Genomic DNA, 20,365 nt, shown 5'->3' on the forward strand with positions numbered 1-20,365 from the left:
GTACAGATTTTAAATCTGTACCAGTAGCACCACTCCATATGAAAATCTGTAACAATAATTTTCATTTGACCAAAAAAAGAAAATAATATCTGTATAAAAAAACAACGAAGAAATAAATATTCAAACATCTTTTAACACAATAATAAAGGCTAAGGACAACCTGGTAAAAAATCAATCCGTAATTCATTTTCATCATTCATCTACGAAACACTACTATTGTTCTAAAATATATTCTTTACATATCTCCCAAACACTCCTACCATAATCAAAATACATTCTGACTATAATCTAAAAAGACAAAAAACTGAAAATGAAAATATCCTTAATGGGTATTAATTATCAAAATACGTACTCAACCGTCATTTTTCCTTTATATTGGGAAAATGACGGTCAAAGACGTGTTTTGATAATTAATATCCGTCAAGGAGATGCAGAGAACATTTGGTAATGCTGAAAAAAATATTCTTAACGAGTATTAATTATCCTTAACGAGTATTAATTATCAAAATAAACAGTAAACTATCATTTTCCCATCTATATTCCTCCACCAGAAGTACAAGCCCAACAAGCAACAAAGGCCTAAGACAGCTCCACCCGCTCCAGCTCACCCAAAAGCCAGGGCTTGTTGGCTCATACTACCTACTAGTTCGGTAGTTTCTATCTCTAAAACCTTTTGAAATCTCACATTGGAAGCCCAAAGATGCTTTAAAGAGCACCCATACTGGGCCTAACTCATTCACAACACCTGAGTCATCGAGTCAAGACGATGGTGGTGAAGTTGGAACCCTAGCAATAGCATTGCTCTCTCCAATCCAGTCTCCGTCTCCGTCTCCGTCTCCGTCTCCTTCACTCACTTCCAGAAGCGATATTTTCAATCATCGCTGATCAATGTCCCTCTTCTGATCCAGCTTTCATAGAAGTATTAAAAATGGAAACCGATTGCAGATCTGGTTTTCGGGTAGTGATCGCTTTCGTTGTGGTCTTGAGTTTATCTGGGCATTTGCCATTGGTGGAGAGCCGTCGACCCAAGAATGTACAGGTGGCTCTTCAGGCCAAGTGGACTGGTACCCCTATACTTTTGGAAGCTGGGTATGTTCCTTTTTTACCGTTATGGTACATGGATTTTGTTTTTTGTTTTGTTTATAATTCCATATTGTATTCGTTTCTACGTGATTCTTTAATTCATCTCCAGCTTCTCTACATTTTTATTCAAATTTGAGAGTGAAAGCTTCATTTAAATGAAGTACTTCAATGGAGAAACTCAAATCTAAGGATAAATTTTTAGTGAAAGCTTCATTAATAATGGCATAGTTGTAAATTTAAGAGGCACAAAATAGGCTTCTGAAATTTGAGTCAATATTGGAGCACAACTCACTTTCATATAAGTTTAAGTCAAGCAGTGGAGTTAATTGTGAGGTGTTTTTACTCAAATTTTGAATTTAAGAGAATAAAAGGGGCAAGGGCTGGAGATGCTCTTTAACTCAGCATATTTTTGCATAATTTGTTATTTTTCTTGAGCATTAGTTTGAAATTATTGCTATACTTGATTTTTTATGTGCTGAACTGAGCTTGGGTTCCAAGGGGGTACACTGCAGTTTTTTTCCCTTGCTTGGTATTGGTTTCTTATCAAAGGGTGTATGAAATCCTTTTTCTGTCAAAATTATTTTGACCCGATGCCCAGTTAAATGGTAAAGATTCCACTGAGCCTGTTAGGTTAAACTATTTATTTTGTTAACAATGAATTAATTTGGTAGCAATAAACTTGAAATTTACTTTGTTAGCAATAATCAATTACATGTTCTATGAGTACAACTAATATATTTGATATTTTCCTCTAAGCAGGCTGAGTGGAGATAATTGATTTGCATAAACAAAAATGAACAGTTTCTTTTCCAAAATAGTTGTCACTGGGATTTACAAGAGCTCATTAACCTCATTCTTTTGCTTGATAGTGAATTGCTGTCTAAAGAATGGGAAGGCCTTTTCTGGGAGTTCATTGAAGCTTGGCATCACAATGAGGATGATGTTTCACATACAGCAAAAGATTGTTTGAGGAAAATTGTTAAATATGGACAATCTTTGTTAAGTGAACATCTGGCATCACTTTTTGAGTTCTCTCTTACTCTGCGATCAGCATCCCCAAGACTAGTGTTGTACCGTCAATTGGCAGTAGAGTCTCTTTCTTCTTTTCCCCTCTATGCCGATGTTATTTCTAACTCTGTCAATGGAGGAACTGAAAATAATGAAATAACTGAAAGCAAGAAGGTTGACCCATTGCTTGTCGGCGTGAACCCAAGAAGTCGTGGAGGGAAGTGTTGTTGGGTAGATACTGGCGGGGCACTTTTTTTTGATGTTGCGGAGTTGTTAACGTGGCTTCATATCCCTAAGGAATTGTAAGTTCTGCTCATGCATTACAGAGTCAAATGTGAATTTCTGTTTTGCCCAAACTAAGTCACTGCCTTTTTGTTTTGTGCCATTAATAATATCTGTCTTCTGTTGCCAGATCTGGGGATTCATTTCAGCAGCCAGAACTTTATGCATTTGATCATGTCCATATTGATTCCAGTGTTGGAAGTCCCGTGGCAATTTTGTATGGAGCTCTTGGTACCGAATGCTTCAGAAAATTTCATGACACCTTGGTGGGAGCAGCCAAAGAGGTATACTACCTGATACTGAGCAGTGTTTTCTCCCAGATTTTTAAAATTATTTTTTGTAAGTTGGGCTGAAAATTTCCCAAGGCCCCAAATTTGTCGAGGGAAATGAAATATTACGAAAATTAGATTAGTTGAAGAAGGCTATTTGTTGCTCCATCATTTCCTTTATTTTAAAAAGTCTCTTGATAATTCCCTCCACGAACCCTTGATCCAAATGCCGCCCAAATTTGTCGGACATAGCGATTGGTTTCTATGTTTTTTCCCCTTCCAATGGAGTTTGCTGTTGAATCAAGTGCTTTTTTAACTTCCAGGGAAAAGTCAAGTATGCTGTTAGACCTGTATTACCTTCTGGCTGTCAATCGGAAAGTGGACATTGTGCAGTTGTCGGTGCAAGTGATCCTGTAAACTTGGGTGGTTATGGTGTAGAACTTGCTCTGAAGAACATGGAGTACAAGGCTATGGATGACAGTACAATAAAAAAAGGTTGCATGCTTAACTCATGCGATGCTGTCAACTTAATGTTCCAACATTGTAATCTAGTCAAACGTTTACTGTCTTTTGGTATGATGACCCTATGAAATAGATGGTATTCTTGAAAGCTGTAATGCATCTCATTAGAGAATGGGAATTGTTCTCTTTGCTGAAATTAAGAGCATCCTCATGATTTTGAGCACTCAATTACCTGTGACTGATTTATTGCATGAGTGTCCCTAAAGTTCTTCCAATTTTTGTTTCTGTTCTAAGGTGCTTCTTTTGCTTTTTCCTTGTAAATAGTGTGATATGATTACGCCTAATCTTTGCCATATATAGATTCAATTTGATTACAATATGATACACCAAGATACATTCCATTTCACAGCTGCAAGTGTGGCTCCTGGCCTAAAATCTACCAAGCCATCACAGTAGTTTGTCCATCTTCTGGAAGTGAGTTCATCTTTAAAGAGTTTCGCGTTGTGGAAAAGCTCGCCTTGACCCTGATAAAAGTCACCATTTCAGCTGTAGCCAACTGCCCAGAAGAAGAGATCTCAGCAATCTCCTTTGAATGCACACATTTGCTTAACAGCAATGACTAAGGAGAAGGAATGTTTGTGACAGAATGAGTGAATCGGAAGGATGCATTGTCTGTACAGAAGGGTCACTGGAAGGCGAGTGGAGTTTGTGAATCTTTTGTGGACTAAGCCTAGTTTAAAAGCACATTACGAGACCTTTGGCCTAATTCCCATTTTTGTTATTTTTTGTGTTTATACTTCATAATGTGCGATTTGGATTTGTCTGTTTTTAAGTCATCTATACTATGCATATCTTATCTTTTCTATGGGTACATTAGTGCTTTCAACTATTTGCTTCATTTAAGGACTAAATTGAACAGTCGGGTGTCTGAGGTGCAGGTGTAACTCTCGAAGATCCTCACACTGAAGATCTCGGCCAAGAAGTTAGAGGGTTCATATTCTCCAAAATTCTGGTTTGTTATTTGGACAAGTCATTTGTTTCCACGTTACAATTCTTTGGCCCCTTATATAGGTGCTTTATTAGCCGATCTTTCCTCGAATCATGATCTAGATTTATTTTGCAGGTGTTATGAAACTTACTTGAGACCGTTATTGTTTGTTTTCTGCACGTGGAACCCTTTTTTATTGAATATCTCAGCTGAAGTAATCAAAGACTGCTGTTTCTTCATTTTCTACTAATCTCCAACTTTCTTATTTGCCCCGTTCCTCTAAGGGAAATAAGTACTTACTTTTCAAATAAGTACTTAGTTTTTGAAGTAAAGGTGATTTATTGTGAGAGAATGACCTCTCTCGTAAAGTGGGAAATAAGTACTTAAAAAATAAGAATCTTAGCGGAATGGGGTCTAGGGAATTAGAATTTTATAATGAGGGAATCACATAAAGAAAAAGAGTCATTTTTTTTTGGTTTAACACTCAACAGTCCTGCTTACTTATACCAATGTCTTTTTATAGTTCTATTTAGTTTAACTAATTATGCCAGTCGCTTTCTCTTTTATTTAAATAGTAAATGGATTTAACAAATAGATGTATGTTTTTGTGGTATTTTCGTTGCAGTTTCTAAGGTTCTAGGCATGACTAAAGTTATGTACAAACTCAACAAAATCCTTCTAGGAGGGTCATAGTGTGTATCCAAGAAAGCGTCCAACGTAGACAAACTCGTATAAGTGCCAGTTATATCTAGACTGGTTTTATTCAACAAAGTAAAAATATAGACATCAAAGCCTATGGAAGGTTGGGACTTGGGATTTCTTGATAGTCTGCTGTAGGATGATTACTACACATACATTTTCTTTTCTATAAGTAGGTTGATTAGTTGGTATGTTGTTGTTACTGTTATTTTGGATAATATGGAGAAGTTTACTACCAATGTTACACGAGAGATAGAGATAGCTTGAGAAAGGAACTTTTGGAGAAAACCCAAATATTTTGCTTATCATGTTGTCATGTGCGTTCCCAGTTAGTTGTAATAGTCAAAGCATTTGTTCTTTCCTTGAGGGCAGTGAAATCCTATTCTTATAACCTTGATTGTACTGCAACATTGTTTTTGTAGTATGATTTTGAACTATAACTGTATAAGTATGTCTCACAGCTTTGACGGAGCTGATATTACATGTCTTGTTTCCTTGCACAGGAACGCAAGCCTGAACTAACATCTGAAGTAATGGCTTTTAGAGATTATCTGCTTTCATCTACTGTATCTGATACGCTTGATGTTTGGGAATTAAAGGGTAATTACCATCGTTGCCTATCCGCAGATTCATGTTATTCGTGTTGTGTCTTTTCTTTCCCTTCTTTTAATATAGTTGCTCATTTGCCTCTGAAAATTAGGAATATTATGTACTATGTAATGAGATCAGTGTGTTTTTTCTGCTACAGATTTAGGGCACCAAACTGCCCAAAGGATTATCCAAGCCTCTGATCCCTTGCAGTCTATGCAAGAAGTTAGTCAGAATTTCCCTAGTGTTGTCTCTTCGTTATCACGTATGAAGGTAAAATTTGCTGTTGCACATGTGTCATGTGTGCAGTTTTGATTTGAACTGAACAAGTGCCATCTTAGTAGGTGATAAATCTTTATCTAATTTAAACTTGCGCAGCTGAATGAGTCGATTAAAGAGGAAATAATTTCAAACCAGCGAATGATTCCTCCCGGAAAGTCCCTAATGGCTCTGAATGGGGCTTTACTGAATATTGAAGATATTGACCTTTATCTGTAAAGCTTTCTTCCCTCTTTGTTTCTTTCACTTATTTTTTTTTCTTCATTTCATACTTTTTGTTGTTCGATATACTATTACATCTGCTTGTAGTTGGAAAGCAAGAATATTTTACGACAGAAGCATGGGGAAGTAGGAGAAGCCAACCTTCTTGGAATTATAATAATTACGGGGTAGAGAAAATTCAGAATGTTTGCTTGTCGTACATCTCTAACCACTAAATAGCACGTTCAATATGCCTTTGATGTTATTTTTTCCTCTTTTTTTTTTGTTGGGGGGGGGGGGGGATAGTGGTGAATTTAATCTCTAAATGTAGGACATATCTCTATAAGTATTTTCTATAAACAATCAGCTTACAAAGGTCAGTCGGGGCTCACCCTCAACCTTGAGTAATCTTTGCCAAATCAGTAATCTGAAGTGATCTTCTTTAGAAGTGTAACTATCTTCTTTTGTTAAGAACTGTTTGTGCGTACTGATGCTCTTTGTAGGTTGGTTGACATGGTCCATCGGGAGATATCTTTGGCTGATCAATATCAGAGGTTGAAGGTAATTATGTTTAATCTTTTCCAAGCTTGATGTGACATGATATACCTCAGGATATTTTCCTTCGATCGTTGTTTTCTACCTAAATTTTATCTTTGCATTGATCGTTGCTTTGATGTTTCAACCTGTGATGTAGCACAATTTTTTCATCTTTGTTGCTAGTATGGTCTTTTTTAATTTGATTGTATTCTGCTTTCCTGTTATAATTCGCCAGATCCTATAGGCTATATGTATGTCTACCTTTTTTTTTGTTAGTGCTATAATAATATTGCTCTAACTATAATAAAAACACCACACGTGTTTATAGTTTATATACGTCATTACAGTATTCGTGAAAGTTTTCAAACATAAAGTGTTTCACCATTCACATGTTTCTTTGTAATCTATCAACCATCATCTATCAAATGAAGACTTTCTTAAGCTTTTACTGGAGCTACTATTTCATTTGACACACTAACGTGTTCTGGGAGTATTCAAAAAATGTGTTGAGAGTTTCCTGCCAAATCATGTTTTAGATTGTCCAGTGTTCAAATGGAAAAGAATAGGACGGTATGATATGGGTGTTGAAAACGTTTGAACGAGTGTCAGTGTGTGACACCAGTACGTGACCTCTAACAAGTGTTCAAGCTTCATAGGCAAAAGGAGCTTGTAATGTGTGCATACTTATCCACTGGGGCATCCCACTTCGTAGCTATTTAGGAGATACGTGAGGAAATTTAGATGGTGTTAAACAACCTGATTTTGGTCAAGATGTTAGATTTTATTTTTACAGTGAATGCAAGGGCGCAATATGTGTTATTTTCACAGATTTTGATCTTTGACATGTAATTGAAAATTGTGAAATTTTTTGTTGTCATAGTGGTGCAGTCGCCTCTTTGACATAAGCAAGCAGTTCATTTTTCCCACAGGAGTATTTTTGTTCATTTATGAAAACAAAGTTTAGGATAGGTCTGACATATCCTCACACTTGGAAAACATTGCAAAAACATTGGGTAGACCATGCATATCGGGTTTGTAAGTGAGGTTACACCTCTACCTTGTATTGTATAAGCTTTTGTTGGTTTCCATCACCTTTCTAGATCTTAAACAAGCTAGTGAAATAGTATGTGAACCTGGTATTGTTAACAATAAAAGGTTAAAAAATGGTACTGGTTATTGATTTTTTGACAGTAGCTTTTGAATTAGTCTGTAGACTGCCTGCTAACTACTGTTGCCAAAAGTTTAGATCCCTCCAAGTACAGTGCGGAAACTCCTATCAACTCTACCTCCTTCCGAGTCCAGTACATTCCGTGTTGATTTTCGGTCAACACATGTTCATTACCTTAATAACTTGGAGCTAGATGCTATGTACAAGAGATGGCGAAGCAATATTAATGAGGTACAGTTTCTTGTGGTGGTATGACTCTGTTTGTTGGCTTGCTAATTCCTTATTCGATGAGCGATAAGCAAATAAGCTTGTTTGTTGGGGCTAGATTCCTTGATTGCTCATAACAGAAAGCAACACACAGAATAGGCAAGTAAGCAATTGGTTTCCCAAACAAATTTGCTTATCCTCTGTTTAGCTTATTGGTTATTTAAGGTAATAAGCAAATATGCGAGTGAACCAAACATTTAGATGCCTTTGTATTGCAATGGAGTTCCATAAAGTTCTTTTTGTTTTACGTTGCCACCGCAGGTTTTGATGCCTGTCTTCCCTGGACAGCTGCGTTACATCCGTAAAAACCTGTTCCATGCAGTGTTTGTTTTGGATCCTGGTTCAACTTGTGGGCTTGAGGCATGTCTTTGTTTTTTTGGATCTGAGTTCCTTGTTGCATTTCATTACTGCAAAAATTACTCGTGTAACTTCTTTCTTTTGGGTTATGTAGTCCATTGACATGATTATTTCATTGTATGAGAATAATCTTCCCATGAGATTTGGGGTGATACTGTTCTCTACAAAGTTCATCAAGACTGTTGAAACGAAAGGTGGTAAAATTCCATCAGCGTCCATGGAGAATCACACTGGTGTTGGGGAAGATGTATCCAGTTTGGTAATTCTTCTCTCTGTCTTGCTTAATTTCTTGTTTATAGTGTCTTTTAGCAAAGTAGAATTGTGTTTTACTAGTCAAATGGGGTTGTGGACATTATTGCCTCAATTGAAATGCAACCCGGAACTTGAACCATACTTAGGGGAGTTTTCCATGTTAGAGGAGGTATTGCGTCTTTCTTGATAGAGGAAGTCTCATGAGTCCTTTATTGCCTCAATTGAAATGCAACCCGGAACTTGAACCATACTTAGGGGAGTTTTCCATGTTAGAGGAGGTATTGTGTCTTTCTTGCTAGAGGAAGTCTCATGAGTCCTTTATTTGGTACCACTATTATTTAAAGAAGTTTGTTGCAACACTTGATGATTTTTCTTACTATCAAAAAATCGTTGTAAGCAGCCATTTGTGATGTGTGCTTTGTTCACTTCTTCATGGATTTGTTGTAATGCTGATGATAATTGTTAATGCGACTCTGTATTGCAGATCATACGCCTGTTTATTTATATTGAGGAACAGCATGGGGCTCAAATGGCTTTCCAGTTTTTGAGCAGTGTATGACCTTGTAATTTTACCTTTCTTATTGTCGTAGCTGAGATGCAGAAAATCCTTTGTCTATTCTTGTTATCTTTTGTTGTCTTTTTTCTTCATATTTTCTCTTGCTGCTAATATTGTCAACAATAATTGAATTAGGGAGAATACAAGCTACAAGAAGCCTGTTACATAATGGCCATTAACTTATCTGTGGGATGCTTGATCTCATCCTACTATTGTGTGCGTTGCTTAATTATAATTCTCATTTACCTGCATCTCATGTTTTTTTTGTATTCTCAAACTCCAATTGTAGGGTAAAAAGAGGACTCTGATGTCTGGTTATTTCATTTGGATTGGGTTTATCTGTCTGTGGGGTCCCATGAAGGACATGCTTGAGTGTGATTAAAAGAATAAGAGAAACTGCTATATTCAGCAACCCTATTCTTATTAATCAAAATGTCACATCACACATCTTATTAACCATGTTTCTGCCCACTTTTCAAGTGGAGTAGCTAACTGCTACCAGGTCCGGTAAACTGAGAGAATCAGCTCAATAAAGCACTGTCTCAAAAGTTTTGACCTATGGTACCCAAAATGTGGTTCCGACATGATGAATGCGAACGGAATGTGGTACCAAATGCTCTGAATTTTGGTGCATAAGGGTAGGGTTCCTTAGATAGAGTTGTGTAATCTACTTAGTTCAGGCTATAAGCGCCCAATAAAATAAAACATATTATGTTTCAAATTATTTATGCAAAATGCATTTCTAGGAGCATAATGTCCAATTTTTTGTGTTTGTCTTGTAAAAACTCTACCCTCTTTTGTTTTTTGGTTTTTATTTATTTATGATAAATAATAAAGGTATGTTAGGTCAAGCATCAATCCATGTACAAAAGAAGGCCTACGAAATAATAAAGGTATGTTAGGTCAAGCATCAATCCATTTACAAAAGAAGGCCTAAGACAAAAAGGAATACACCACCAAGTGCATCAAGAAAGATGTATAGACTATTGATTTTTGGCTCATAACACTGGTTTTTCCAGATAAACTATGAGAGATCGCGCCGGAACGAAGGCGTTGCATATTTCGAAAAGTGCGTTCTGAAACCTAGATCTCACGGTAGTAGTGTTCCTTGGAAACACATATTTCCACGATTATCTTCGAAGTTACTTTTCCCGATAATGTTGTCTCCACATCCGGTGAATGTTATATGGAAATATCCCACCGGTGTTTTATGGGAGAGTCTTCAATGCGTCTGGGAATGTGACCTTGATGCGGTCCTTACAAAGAGGTCACGGGAATTCGGTAATTTTACATGGTTGGAAGTTATGGCCTTATGGACTAGATGGCTCTAAGGCACAAGCCTTAATTTGGCACATGTGGAATGAATAAGGCCAACTTGGGATATTGGTCAGACATGGGTTGGACTCATAGAAGTGTCTTTTGGTTCTAGTCAAGTCAAAATGTCTCTTTAAATTCTAGTCAAAGTCTTTACAGTCAATTAGTTGATCGAAGAGTCATTTGGTTTTTCCATGTCATTAATGTTAGATGTAGTCGAAGAGTCAATTAGTTGATCAAAGAGTCATTAAGTTTTTCCATGTCTTTAATGCAGTCAAAGAGACTGTTCAATGCGTCTTTGGGAGTCTAAAGGCTATTTATTTTTGGGAAGTTCTAGAGTCAAGTTGAAATGGGTATAAATAAGATTGTAACCCATATGGCAAATCATTATGAGTGATAATAAAAATTGAGTAGCTTTCAAGCTATTGGCTAGATTGTGTGATGCAATCTTTTCTTTGGTGTGATGCTAAAGAGTCCCTAGGTGTGATGCGTAGACTTATCTTCCTAAAATGACATCTTCTCTTTCTATTGTTCACCTACATTGTTCACAGTCCCAAAACATTCACTTCTCTTCGTGTTTGAGCATATCCTTGGCTGCATTCAAATCCTGTCCTACATCAGACCTTGTGCACATCTGAAGATGCATGTGGGACTACTTAGGAAAAATCTTGAGACTCCCTTTCCACTTTTTTGTAGCTATGCCATGTGTTTCCGGGTTAATTTCATCCCAAAACTGCTCTAGATGGATTATATTGTTTTCTTTTTCCCAATCGGGAATGATAATGAAAATTATGTATAGATGATTACGATCTTGCATGTATATGGCAGATTAACAGATTGCGGACCGAGTCAGCAGATCCCGAAGATGATCCTGAAATGCACCACGTGGAAGGGGCGTTTGTTGAAACTTTATTGTAAGCGTTCTTCCTTTCTTTCTCTTAAATAGAAAAAATTAACCTTTAAATTGTTGCTAGTCTGAGAGAGATGCTACAGTTCAGATCCCGAAGCATTTTTGGGTTGCCATTTTTGATTATTTTGCTTGCGTTTCTAAGAGTGATAGGGGTCCTTCGTGCTTGTCCACTTTAGATAATATATATATGGATTCACATCCATTATGTTTCTCTTTCCTTGTAATCTATCCATACGTTTTTCTTGTAGGTCAAAGGTTAAATCTCCACCTCAAGATACTTTACTAAAACTGGAAAAGGAGCTGACTTTCAATGAACTATCCCAAGAGAGTTCCATGTTTGCTTTTAAGCTGGGTTTAGCTAACCTGCAATGCTGCCTCTTGATGAATGGTCTTGTCCTTGATTCTACTGAGGTACACTTGCTTAGATCTCTTGTTGATTCTGTCTTCCTTGCATATTACATTTCTCGTTTCACGTCTGAGGTAAAATTTCATTTGATCTTGATATTAGAATTTTTTTTTTTGGTTAATAGTAGAGATACAGGTTTGTGCTGGCTCCTTTCTGTTCTGCTGTGGCAATTAGCAGAAGAGTGACAGATGTTGTCATGTAAGAGTATCTCCATCAGCTCTCTTAAGAGCCCATTTAGTGTCATAAGTTAGCTCTCTCAAGTCTTAAGAGCCTTTTTGTTGAAGAAGAGACCCGGAAAAGACCCATCGTAGTTTTTAGTCTTATTGTTAGTTTTATACAATTCTAACACACAGGTCAACATATATGGTGGAGCGCCCATTCACTCTCTAAAGTAGCAATCCCTTGACACATCCCACTTTTATCACTTTTTGTCATCTAACACACACTTGGACAAAAACATTTAGGCTTTAGCTACACCGATGATGGTTTGAGGCAAACACAGTTATTCTTTTCTGTAACATTCCATATGGCTGGCTGCTTTTTCTCTGTTATTGTTGACCCAGGAATCTATTATGTGTTCCATTGACTAAATGTCCTCGTGTAAACAAATGTAAATCATGCGCCTTGACACTTGACAGTTGATCTCCAGTATACTCTGTTCATAATCTTCAGTGACATTATTTTTTCTTTCCGGGGGATTTACTACCATCAGGATGCTCTTATGAATGCCATGAACGATGAGCTCCCAAGAATACAGGAACAAGTTTACTACGGCCATATAAATTCTCATACTGACGTGCTGGACAAATTTCTGTCAGAAAGTGGGGTTCCTCGGTATAATCCGCAGGTATTGTGTATATGGAGACTTATTCGGGATGTTCTATGAAATGCATGCTAATGTTTTTTCAACTTCATTGTTAACTAGGTAACTCTTCATGCTATTTTTGCTTTTGTAGATTATTGCGGATGGCAAGGTGAAACCGAAATTTGTTTCTTTGTCTAGAGCTATTCTTCGAAACGATTTTATCCAAAATGATGTCAGTTTTTTGCACTCTCCTGAAAGTAAGCTGCACTAGAGCTAAAGCCCCAGGCCTCCTATCTTAACTTTTGTAGACTTGCTGAATCTGGTGTTTTCTTTTTCCTGAAATCATCTTTCTTGCAGCTGTAGATGATTTGAAGCCTGTGACCCATCTTCTTGTCATTGATGTCACATCAAAAAAGGGGATCAATTTGCTTCGTGAAGGGATACGGTACCTGGTAATAAATTTACAGCAAAATACTCAATGTTCATCTCATATTCAGGAGTCACACTTCTTTCCACGATGATGGACATTTCTGCTGTTATTAATATCATCATCAATAATGTTAATGATTTGGTATTTCATTTTTTCCTTGACTAACTAGTGATTACTGTGTGTTGCAGATAGAAGGTTCTAAAAATGCTCGCTTAGGAATGCTGTTTAATGCCGATCCAAATGTGGGTTTTCCTAGTCTCCTCTTTGTGAAGGCATCTGAAGTTGCTGCAGCGTCATATAGGTATTCTATTCCAAACTTGTCATAAATTTCATTACAGGCAATCTAAATCTTTACGGCAAAAGATTTATTTCTTTGTATACGTTCTGTAACTCGGTGCTTGCTTTTGTGGCATTGTGCAGTCATAAGAGAAAGGTGTTGGATTTTTTGGATAAAATGTGTGCATTTTATGAGCATGAATACAAGCTTGCGTCTTCCGTAGTTTCTGAAGGCAATCAAGCATTTATTGATAAGGTCTGTGATCTAGCCGATGCAAATGGTTTACCATCCAAGTGCTTGAGAACTGCTCTCTCAGAACTTTCGGTTGACGAGTTGAGAGAACATTTGAACGAGGTATATCGCTAAGAATCCTTTGGGCTTCTGGACCTTACATTCTAATCCTTATAACTTCACCAATTTTCTCTTTTTGCAATTTTTCTTTGATAGATATTGGTCTCTATTAATCAGTAGCACCGACTTGTTAAGCTTCCTCTGTATTTCGTATCATGTCTGCTTTTCCTAGTTCATTAGTGATGCAAATTCAAATACCCATAGATAATGTAGAGAGAGAAACTCCCAAATGGGATACAAAAGAGACTAGCTCTTGATAATATTGTTCAAAATGATAAAAGTTACCAAATAAGAGACTCCAACACATATATATATATATAGACCCTTACTACTAAGAGCACAAAATGACATAGGTACCCTTACTACATACTACATCATACTCCCCTACTAGAAAGAAACTTGTCCTCAAGTTACGGTTGTAGTGCTTCGACCCAACACGACCCTCATAGCACATCCAATCTTAAACATGAGCTTGTTTTTGTGCATGTCCACCGCATCCATGCTTGTGTGTGAGTAAGCAATCCACTTGGCATGTCTTGAAGGCAAAGCTACATTGAAGTATTTTCTAAGACATCCTCCCAAAAAGTACCTTGACCAATAGCCATTTGAAGATTCAAAGACAAGGAAAACGCCATACCCAAGACTTTCTTGAGTGAAGACCATTCCCAAGGGATCTTCAAGTTGTCCCATGAAGCCTAGTTTGGTCACCAATTCTTCACAAACTTGTATATCATGCATCGGGGGGAACGCGGAAGGCAAAACTTGAAAACAATTCACACCCATTGGCTCTACAAGGTCTTCAAGGATTGGAGGATCTTCCACAATCTCATACTTTGAATATGAATCCAATGCACCTTTATGGCTTTCTTTTACCACTTGCTCCACATCCTCAAACCCTTCGTCGTCATCAAGATACTCATCATAGATAGGGAAATCTTCAAAATCATTCCCAAACTCTTCCCTCATTGTCAACTCTTGACCAAACACAATATTATCCTCCTTCAAGAGCTTGTTGGTGGTTTTGGGAACATCCATCATACCCAAATTCATTGGAGGAAGTTTCTTAGAAGCAAATAACATTGGGCAATAATGAGATTTTGTAGTTACCTTCTCCTTCATGGGTAAGAAGGTGATTTGTTGCGCATCCTTATGCACGGTGTAGGTATTCCGCTTTCCATCATGAAGAGTATCGCGGTCGTATTGCCACGGATGGCCAAGTAAGATATGGCAAGCGTCCATAGGTATCACATCATACCAAGCTTCATCAAAGTACTTTTGCAGGAGAAGGACACCAAACACCTCTTGTTCACCTTTTTTTCATTTCCCCTTTTGAACCAAGAAACAACATAAGGATTGGGATGCTCCTCCACTTTGAGTTGAAGCTTGTCAACCGCCTCTTGAGATACCATATTGTCACAACTCCCACTATCAATGATCATATCGCAAACATGCCCTTCTATGTTGCAAGTAGTATAGAATATGTTGGCGCGCAACCAATCTTCATCACTATCTTGCTTAGGTGTTAGGAGAGTCCTCTTGATCATAAGTGAAAGACTCACTTCCTCTTCCAAGTCACCACCGATCTCTTCACATGCAACATCATCATACAAGGGAATATCATCATAACTTTTCTCCACTTCACTAAAAAGTGCTTTGTTACGACTTCCGGAAGCTTTTCGACAATCCGAAGACTTGTGACCCGGTTCCCCACACTTGAAGCATTTGAATTCCCCACTTTGGGCTTGCTTTCGAGCCCCTGAAACACCGGATTGAGGCTGGTTTTGAGTAGGGGCTGAAGCTTTATCCCCACAATTTCGGTCATCAAACCCCGGAGGACCAACTTGACCGCCATTAGAAGAAGAACCACCTTGAAAAGAGGTGTCAAAGGGCTGCCCGGACGGGAAACCGCCTTGATTTTGCTGTCCGGATCTAAAAAACTTCCTCTTTTCTTGTTTTTCGGCCACCAAGGCCCAATTGTAAGCTTCCGAAACCGTCCACAAAGTTTGCATACTTTGTGATTGTGATTGTCAACCCACTTATGTACCTTGCAACCATTTGATCTAAACTTTCATTCAAATCAACTCTAGCAACAAGTTGATGGAAAGCCTCCGTGTACTCATCAACACTTCCAACTTGTTTGAGATTATGCAAATTCTTGTAGAGGTTTTGCATATAGTTGAAAGGCAAGAATTGCTCATTGAATTTCTTCTTCATTTTCTTCCATTCTCTAATCTTTCCCTTTCCTCTTCGTAGTCTAGTTCCTTGCAATTGCTCCCACCAAGCGGAAGCTCTTCCTTTGAGGCGGATAGCCACTAACTTCACCTTCTTCTCCTCGGAGACATCTCCATAATCAAACACTCTTTCAACTGTATTTATCCAATCAACAAACTCATCCGGATTAAGACTTCCATTGAACTCGGGAAGTTCAATCTTGATGTTCTTCTCCCACCTATAAGGAGAATGAGTGAAAGGTGGCCTATGCCAATTCGGATCACCAAAAGGATTGTCAAAGTGACTTTGAGAGTCCTCGGACCCTCCACTACCCGCACGTGACACTTGCAAGCCTTGCACCATCGCCGTTAGGGTAGCAACTTGTTGTCTCAACTCTTGAATCTCATGGTTTTGGTTGCCAAACTCATTCTCTTCACCATTGTTCACCACAAAGCCTCTACCTCTACCTTCTCTTCTACCTCTGACCCGATAAGCCACGACAATACCCAAATTCAACTCTAAACAAGTAAATACACCCCAAATAATGAAAATCCAGTCAACTCAGCCTCCAATTTCAACAGAATAACCCAAAAACACGTAATTACCAATAATCATACTCGAAGCGACAACTACAGAGCAATCTAGCAACAACCCAGCAAAGAAAATAAGGAATCGATACTTACCCACCTTAGATCTTGTCCAAAATCAGCAAAAATCAGTCCGAAAACTCTCAAAACCCACGGATCTGACTTGAAATCACTGTAACTGTGCTCGAAATCACTGTAGCAGACTCGGAATCACTGTAGCTGTTCCGAAATCACTGTAGCAGTCTCGGAATCACTGTAGCAGCTCCGAAACAGCTCCGAAATGGTGCGAAACAGGCAGATCTGGGTTTGAAAGTTTTATTTGAGTTCCGAAATGGCAGATTTGAGCTCGAACAAGTCTGGGTCTTGTTCAAACAGGTCTGAACAGTGCCGAAAAGGGTAGATCGAGCTTGAACAGTGCCGAAATGGCTGATTCAAGTTCGAACAGGTCAGATCCGATGGGTTTTGGGTTCGATTCAGGGCTAAATAGGGTCGAAATCGAAGTATAGGGTGTTGGGTTGGATAGATCTGAGGATTTGGAGTGATTTGGGGGCTCCGGCGAGATTTTCCGGCGCCGTTTTAGGTTTCCGGCGAGATTTCCGGCGAGGTCTAGGTTTTCGGTGAAGTCTCCGGCGAGATGAACGGTAGGGATCGAGCCTAGAAGCTCTGATACCAAATGATGCAAATCCAAATACCCATAGATAATGTAGAGAGAGAAAGTTGAGAAACTCCCAAATGGGATACAAAAAAGACTAGCTCTTGATAATATTGTTCAAAATGATAAAGGTACCAAATAAGAGACTCCAACACACACACACACACACACACACACACACATATATATATATATATATATGTATACATATATATATATATGTATATATATATGTATACATATATCTATACATATATACATATATGTATACAGATATATATATATATATATATATATATATATATATATATATATATATATGTGTGTGTATATATATATGTGTGTGTATATATATATACCCCTTACTACCAAGAGCACAAAATGACATAGGTACCCTTAGTCCCTTACTACATACTACATCAATTTGAAATATCAAGAATGTTACGGTTGTATGCTTTTGTGATTTATTCAGTCATTGAAGTGTAATCATTAAAGCTTCATCTACTTAAACATACCACAATGCCAGGAAGCCTGTATCTTGCTAACCTACTCTTCTGTTGACCAAAAAAAAGAGAGAGAAGATAATACTTTAATGAATAGAAAAGGACGTAATTCCGACTCATACTTGCCTGTAACTTGACTGTGCTACCAGACGAGACAAAGTGTCTTTAACCAAAAATTCTGGTTCAAAGACCAGGTCGAAGCTGCTATAAAAAAGGAGGCAATGGAATTGCTCCCTAGTTGCAACAAGCAGCTCTGCCAGGAAGACCCTTTTTCTTTTCCTTTTTAACTCCTTGCGACCATTGAGAATACCTTTTCCCTTGCTAAAGTTTTGCAAGTTCTCTGAATAGTTGCACATTTGAAGAGTTGCATATTAACTATGCCATTTCATTTTACCCAGTGACAATTGAATGGAAAATTTATATGTTAAACTTTACCTTTCCAAACACGTCGCAGGTGGGACAATTCTTATACGGGCAACTTGGCCTTGAATCTGGCAGTAATGCAGTCATTACTAATGGAAGGGTGAGCTTCATATGGGCTGCTTCTGACGAGTTGAAGTATAGTTTGATTGTACTTATTTGTATTGGGAAGTACACTATTTGTTATTTACCCAGAACATTATAGTGTTCGCTACATATTCTTTTTGATAAGGTAGTGTTCTCTACATTTAAATTACGCTTGGTATATGATAGGTGATCCGCGTTGACAATGGCACATTTTTGAGTCATGATCTACATCTTTTAGAGTCTGTGGAGTTAAAGAACAGAATTAAGCACATTGTGGAGGTCATTGAAGAAGTGAAATGGGAGGGCATTGATCCTGACATGCTAACAAGGTTTGTTGATTGTACTTCGTTTGTTATCCTATTTCTTTCTTATTATCCACTCTAGTTCCTAGGATTGATGTGTTCAGCTTTATCTGTGGCGGTGCCATACCTTTCACAGGAGGTTGTTGTGAAAGCCAATGCTAAGTTGATACATACATTGTAGAACCAGCCATCCCTTTTTCATCCTTAACTGCCTCAGAAATGAAGCTTAGCCGCCTCTCACACTATTGTTACCAAATTTACTACTTGAGATAAATCTATGCAATGCAAAGTAGTGTCCAATTTCTCAATCACAGATCTCATAAATGTGGCTGCATAGGAGAGGGAGGCGTTTAGAGGGGTATTCTATGTTGATGTAGACTAGAAACTATACTAGAGGAAATCTGTGCAAAGCATCGGATATAGTAAATTCTGTTGAGAGAGGGAATGTGGATGGCCTATGTTGTATTGTGTCTTAGTGTTGGATTCATCTAATTTCTATAGGGGGAATTGCATTTCACTGGGAAGAGGGGCAAACAAAGAGGTTTTTATGAAATTGTGCCTGGCATGGGAAGGAAAACATTAATTGCGCATACATGGAACCGGGTTGCTTAAATGACGAATATACCTATTGTAAGTGAAAACCTAAAAATTCCCTCATTGGGGCCAATCTGTTCATACAAAGTGCAATATATATAATGTTATATAAGGTGCAACGTTGTTCTATCGAAGGGGCAATAGATATGTTACCAAAAACATAAAGTATGTTCTGACATCACACCACTTGTCCAGAAATGGGTGCAATTTAGTTCAATAAGGAGTGCAATTTTCTCGACCAAAGGTGCAAGAATGTTGACTCACAGAGCAATGTTTCAATTTTCCAATTCATAAAGTTTGACTAAGACATCACAATGGCACCCAACTTGTCCTCATTGGGGGCAATCCGTTCCATACAAAGTGCAATAGAATGTCATATAAGGTGCAACGTTGTCCGATTGAAGGAGCAAATGATACATTTCCAATAAAAAAAAATGTATGGTATGACATCACATTACCCACTTGTCCTGAATTGGGTGCAATTTAGTTCCATTAAGAATGCAATTTTTTCGACCGAAGGTGCAAGAATGTTAACCTCACGGAGCAATATTTCCATTCCCCTGTACGTAAAGTTTGACTTAGACATCACCATGGCATCTAACTTGTCCTCATTGGGGGCAATCCGTACCATACAAAATGCAATTAAATGTCATATAAGGTGCAACACTATTCGATTCAAAGAGCAAAGGACACTTTTCCCAGAAAATAAAGTATGACTTGGACATCACAATGGCAAAGGATGTTGTTTGGGTACAGGAGCTTTTTTTTCGACTAATTTTAAAATAGCATGTATGTGCAATTATTTTTGGCTTTCCATGACTTGATGATTCCCAATAACTTGTCCACGAGTTTGCATTTGTTTGCCCCTCTTTCCATTGAAATGCAATTCCCCCATTCTATATAAGAAACACGGGGATGTGCCAACCCCTTTTTCCATTGAAATGCAGTTCCCCCATTTCTATATAAGAAACATGGGGATGTGCCAAATATTCAAAAAAATTGCAAAAATTGTGTTTATTTTCTTGGATAGACAGGGTCGTAGGGCATTTCATGCATAATTAGGAGTTCCATGCAATGGTGCATTTGAATTAAGTAACATGCGTGCTAGGTGAATGTCCAACTAAAGATTTTAGACATTGGACCCTTACCCTTATCCATGTGTCGAGTGTACAGTGTCTCATGGATATTTTATACATTTTGTAGGATCTATGTAACATAGGGTATGGTTAGAGAGCCAAGTTCTAGCTTTGTACATGGTGTAGAGAGGAGACTTTGGAGGCCACTTTCATATAGCGATTTTCTGATTGAATGTGGATAGAGAGGCGACGGTTCTTATTACTTTAGGTGTGAAGGAGTCGCGCCTTTCTAGGACTGGCTTAGAGGGTAGGATGGTTGTTTGAGACTGGGAAATGGAACATCTTGTTCATTTTAGGGGGCATTGGTCTTAGTGGAGGCAATTTTTGTGAAGAGGAAAGTAAGCGGTTGGCGCTCCTTGTGAGGTTGATTTTATTTATTTACGT

The 20,365-nt window shown here is 38.0% G+C and overlaps 1 protein-coding gene across 1 annotated transcript in view; it reads left to right on the forward strand.

Moving 5' to 3' along the window:
- The first annotated feature begins 677 nt into the window (after positions 1–677).
- The window catches only part of LOC131326300 (UDP-glucose:glycoprotein glucosyltransferase), a 33,020-nt gene continuing 13,332 nt past the window's right edge, over positions 678–20,365 (forward strand). Inside the window, exons 1-22 of the mRNA XM_058359039.1 lie at positions 678–1,089; positions 1,953–2,393; positions 2,504–2,657; positions 2,966–3,137; positions 4,043–4,116; positions 5,295–5,391; positions 5,540–5,652; positions 5,758–5,873; positions 6,363–6,420; positions 7,643–7,795; positions 8,093–8,191; positions 8,283–8,447; positions 8,925–8,993; positions 11,139–11,224; positions 11,469–11,631; positions 12,339–12,473; positions 12,583–12,688; positions 12,789–12,883; positions 13,050–13,162; positions 13,282–13,492; positions 17,897–17,965; positions 18,136–18,278. Coding sequence (XP_058215022.1) covers positions 929–1,089; positions 1,953–2,393; positions 2,504–2,657; positions 2,966–3,137; positions 4,043–4,116; positions 5,295–5,391; positions 5,540–5,652; positions 5,758–5,873; positions 6,363–6,420; positions 7,643–7,795; positions 8,093–8,191; positions 8,283–8,447; positions 8,925–8,993; positions 11,139–11,224; positions 11,469–11,631; positions 12,339–12,473; positions 12,583–12,688; positions 12,789–12,883; positions 13,050–13,162; positions 13,282–13,492; positions 17,897–17,965; positions 18,136–18,278 — 2,993 coding nt within the window. The 5' untranslated portion in view covers positions 678–928. The remainder of the gene's footprint in view (positions 1,090–1,952; positions 2,394–2,503; positions 2,658–2,965; positions 3,138–4,042; positions 4,117–5,294; positions 5,392–5,539; positions 5,653–5,757; positions 5,874–6,362; positions 6,421–7,642; positions 7,796–8,092; positions 8,192–8,282; positions 8,448–8,924; positions 8,994–11,138; positions 11,225–11,468; positions 11,632–12,338; positions 12,474–12,582; positions 12,689–12,788; positions 12,884–13,049; positions 13,163–13,281; positions 13,493–17,896; positions 17,966–18,135; positions 18,279–20,365) is intronic.

The sequence above is a fragment of the Rhododendron vialii genome, chromosome 5a (assembly GCF_030253575.1).
Source record: "Rhododendron vialii isolate Sample 1 chromosome 5a, ASM3025357v1".
In the NCBI taxonomy this organism is placed as follows: domain Eukaryota; kingdom Viridiplantae; phylum Streptophyta; class Magnoliopsida; order Ericales; family Ericaceae; genus Rhododendron; species Rhododendron vialii.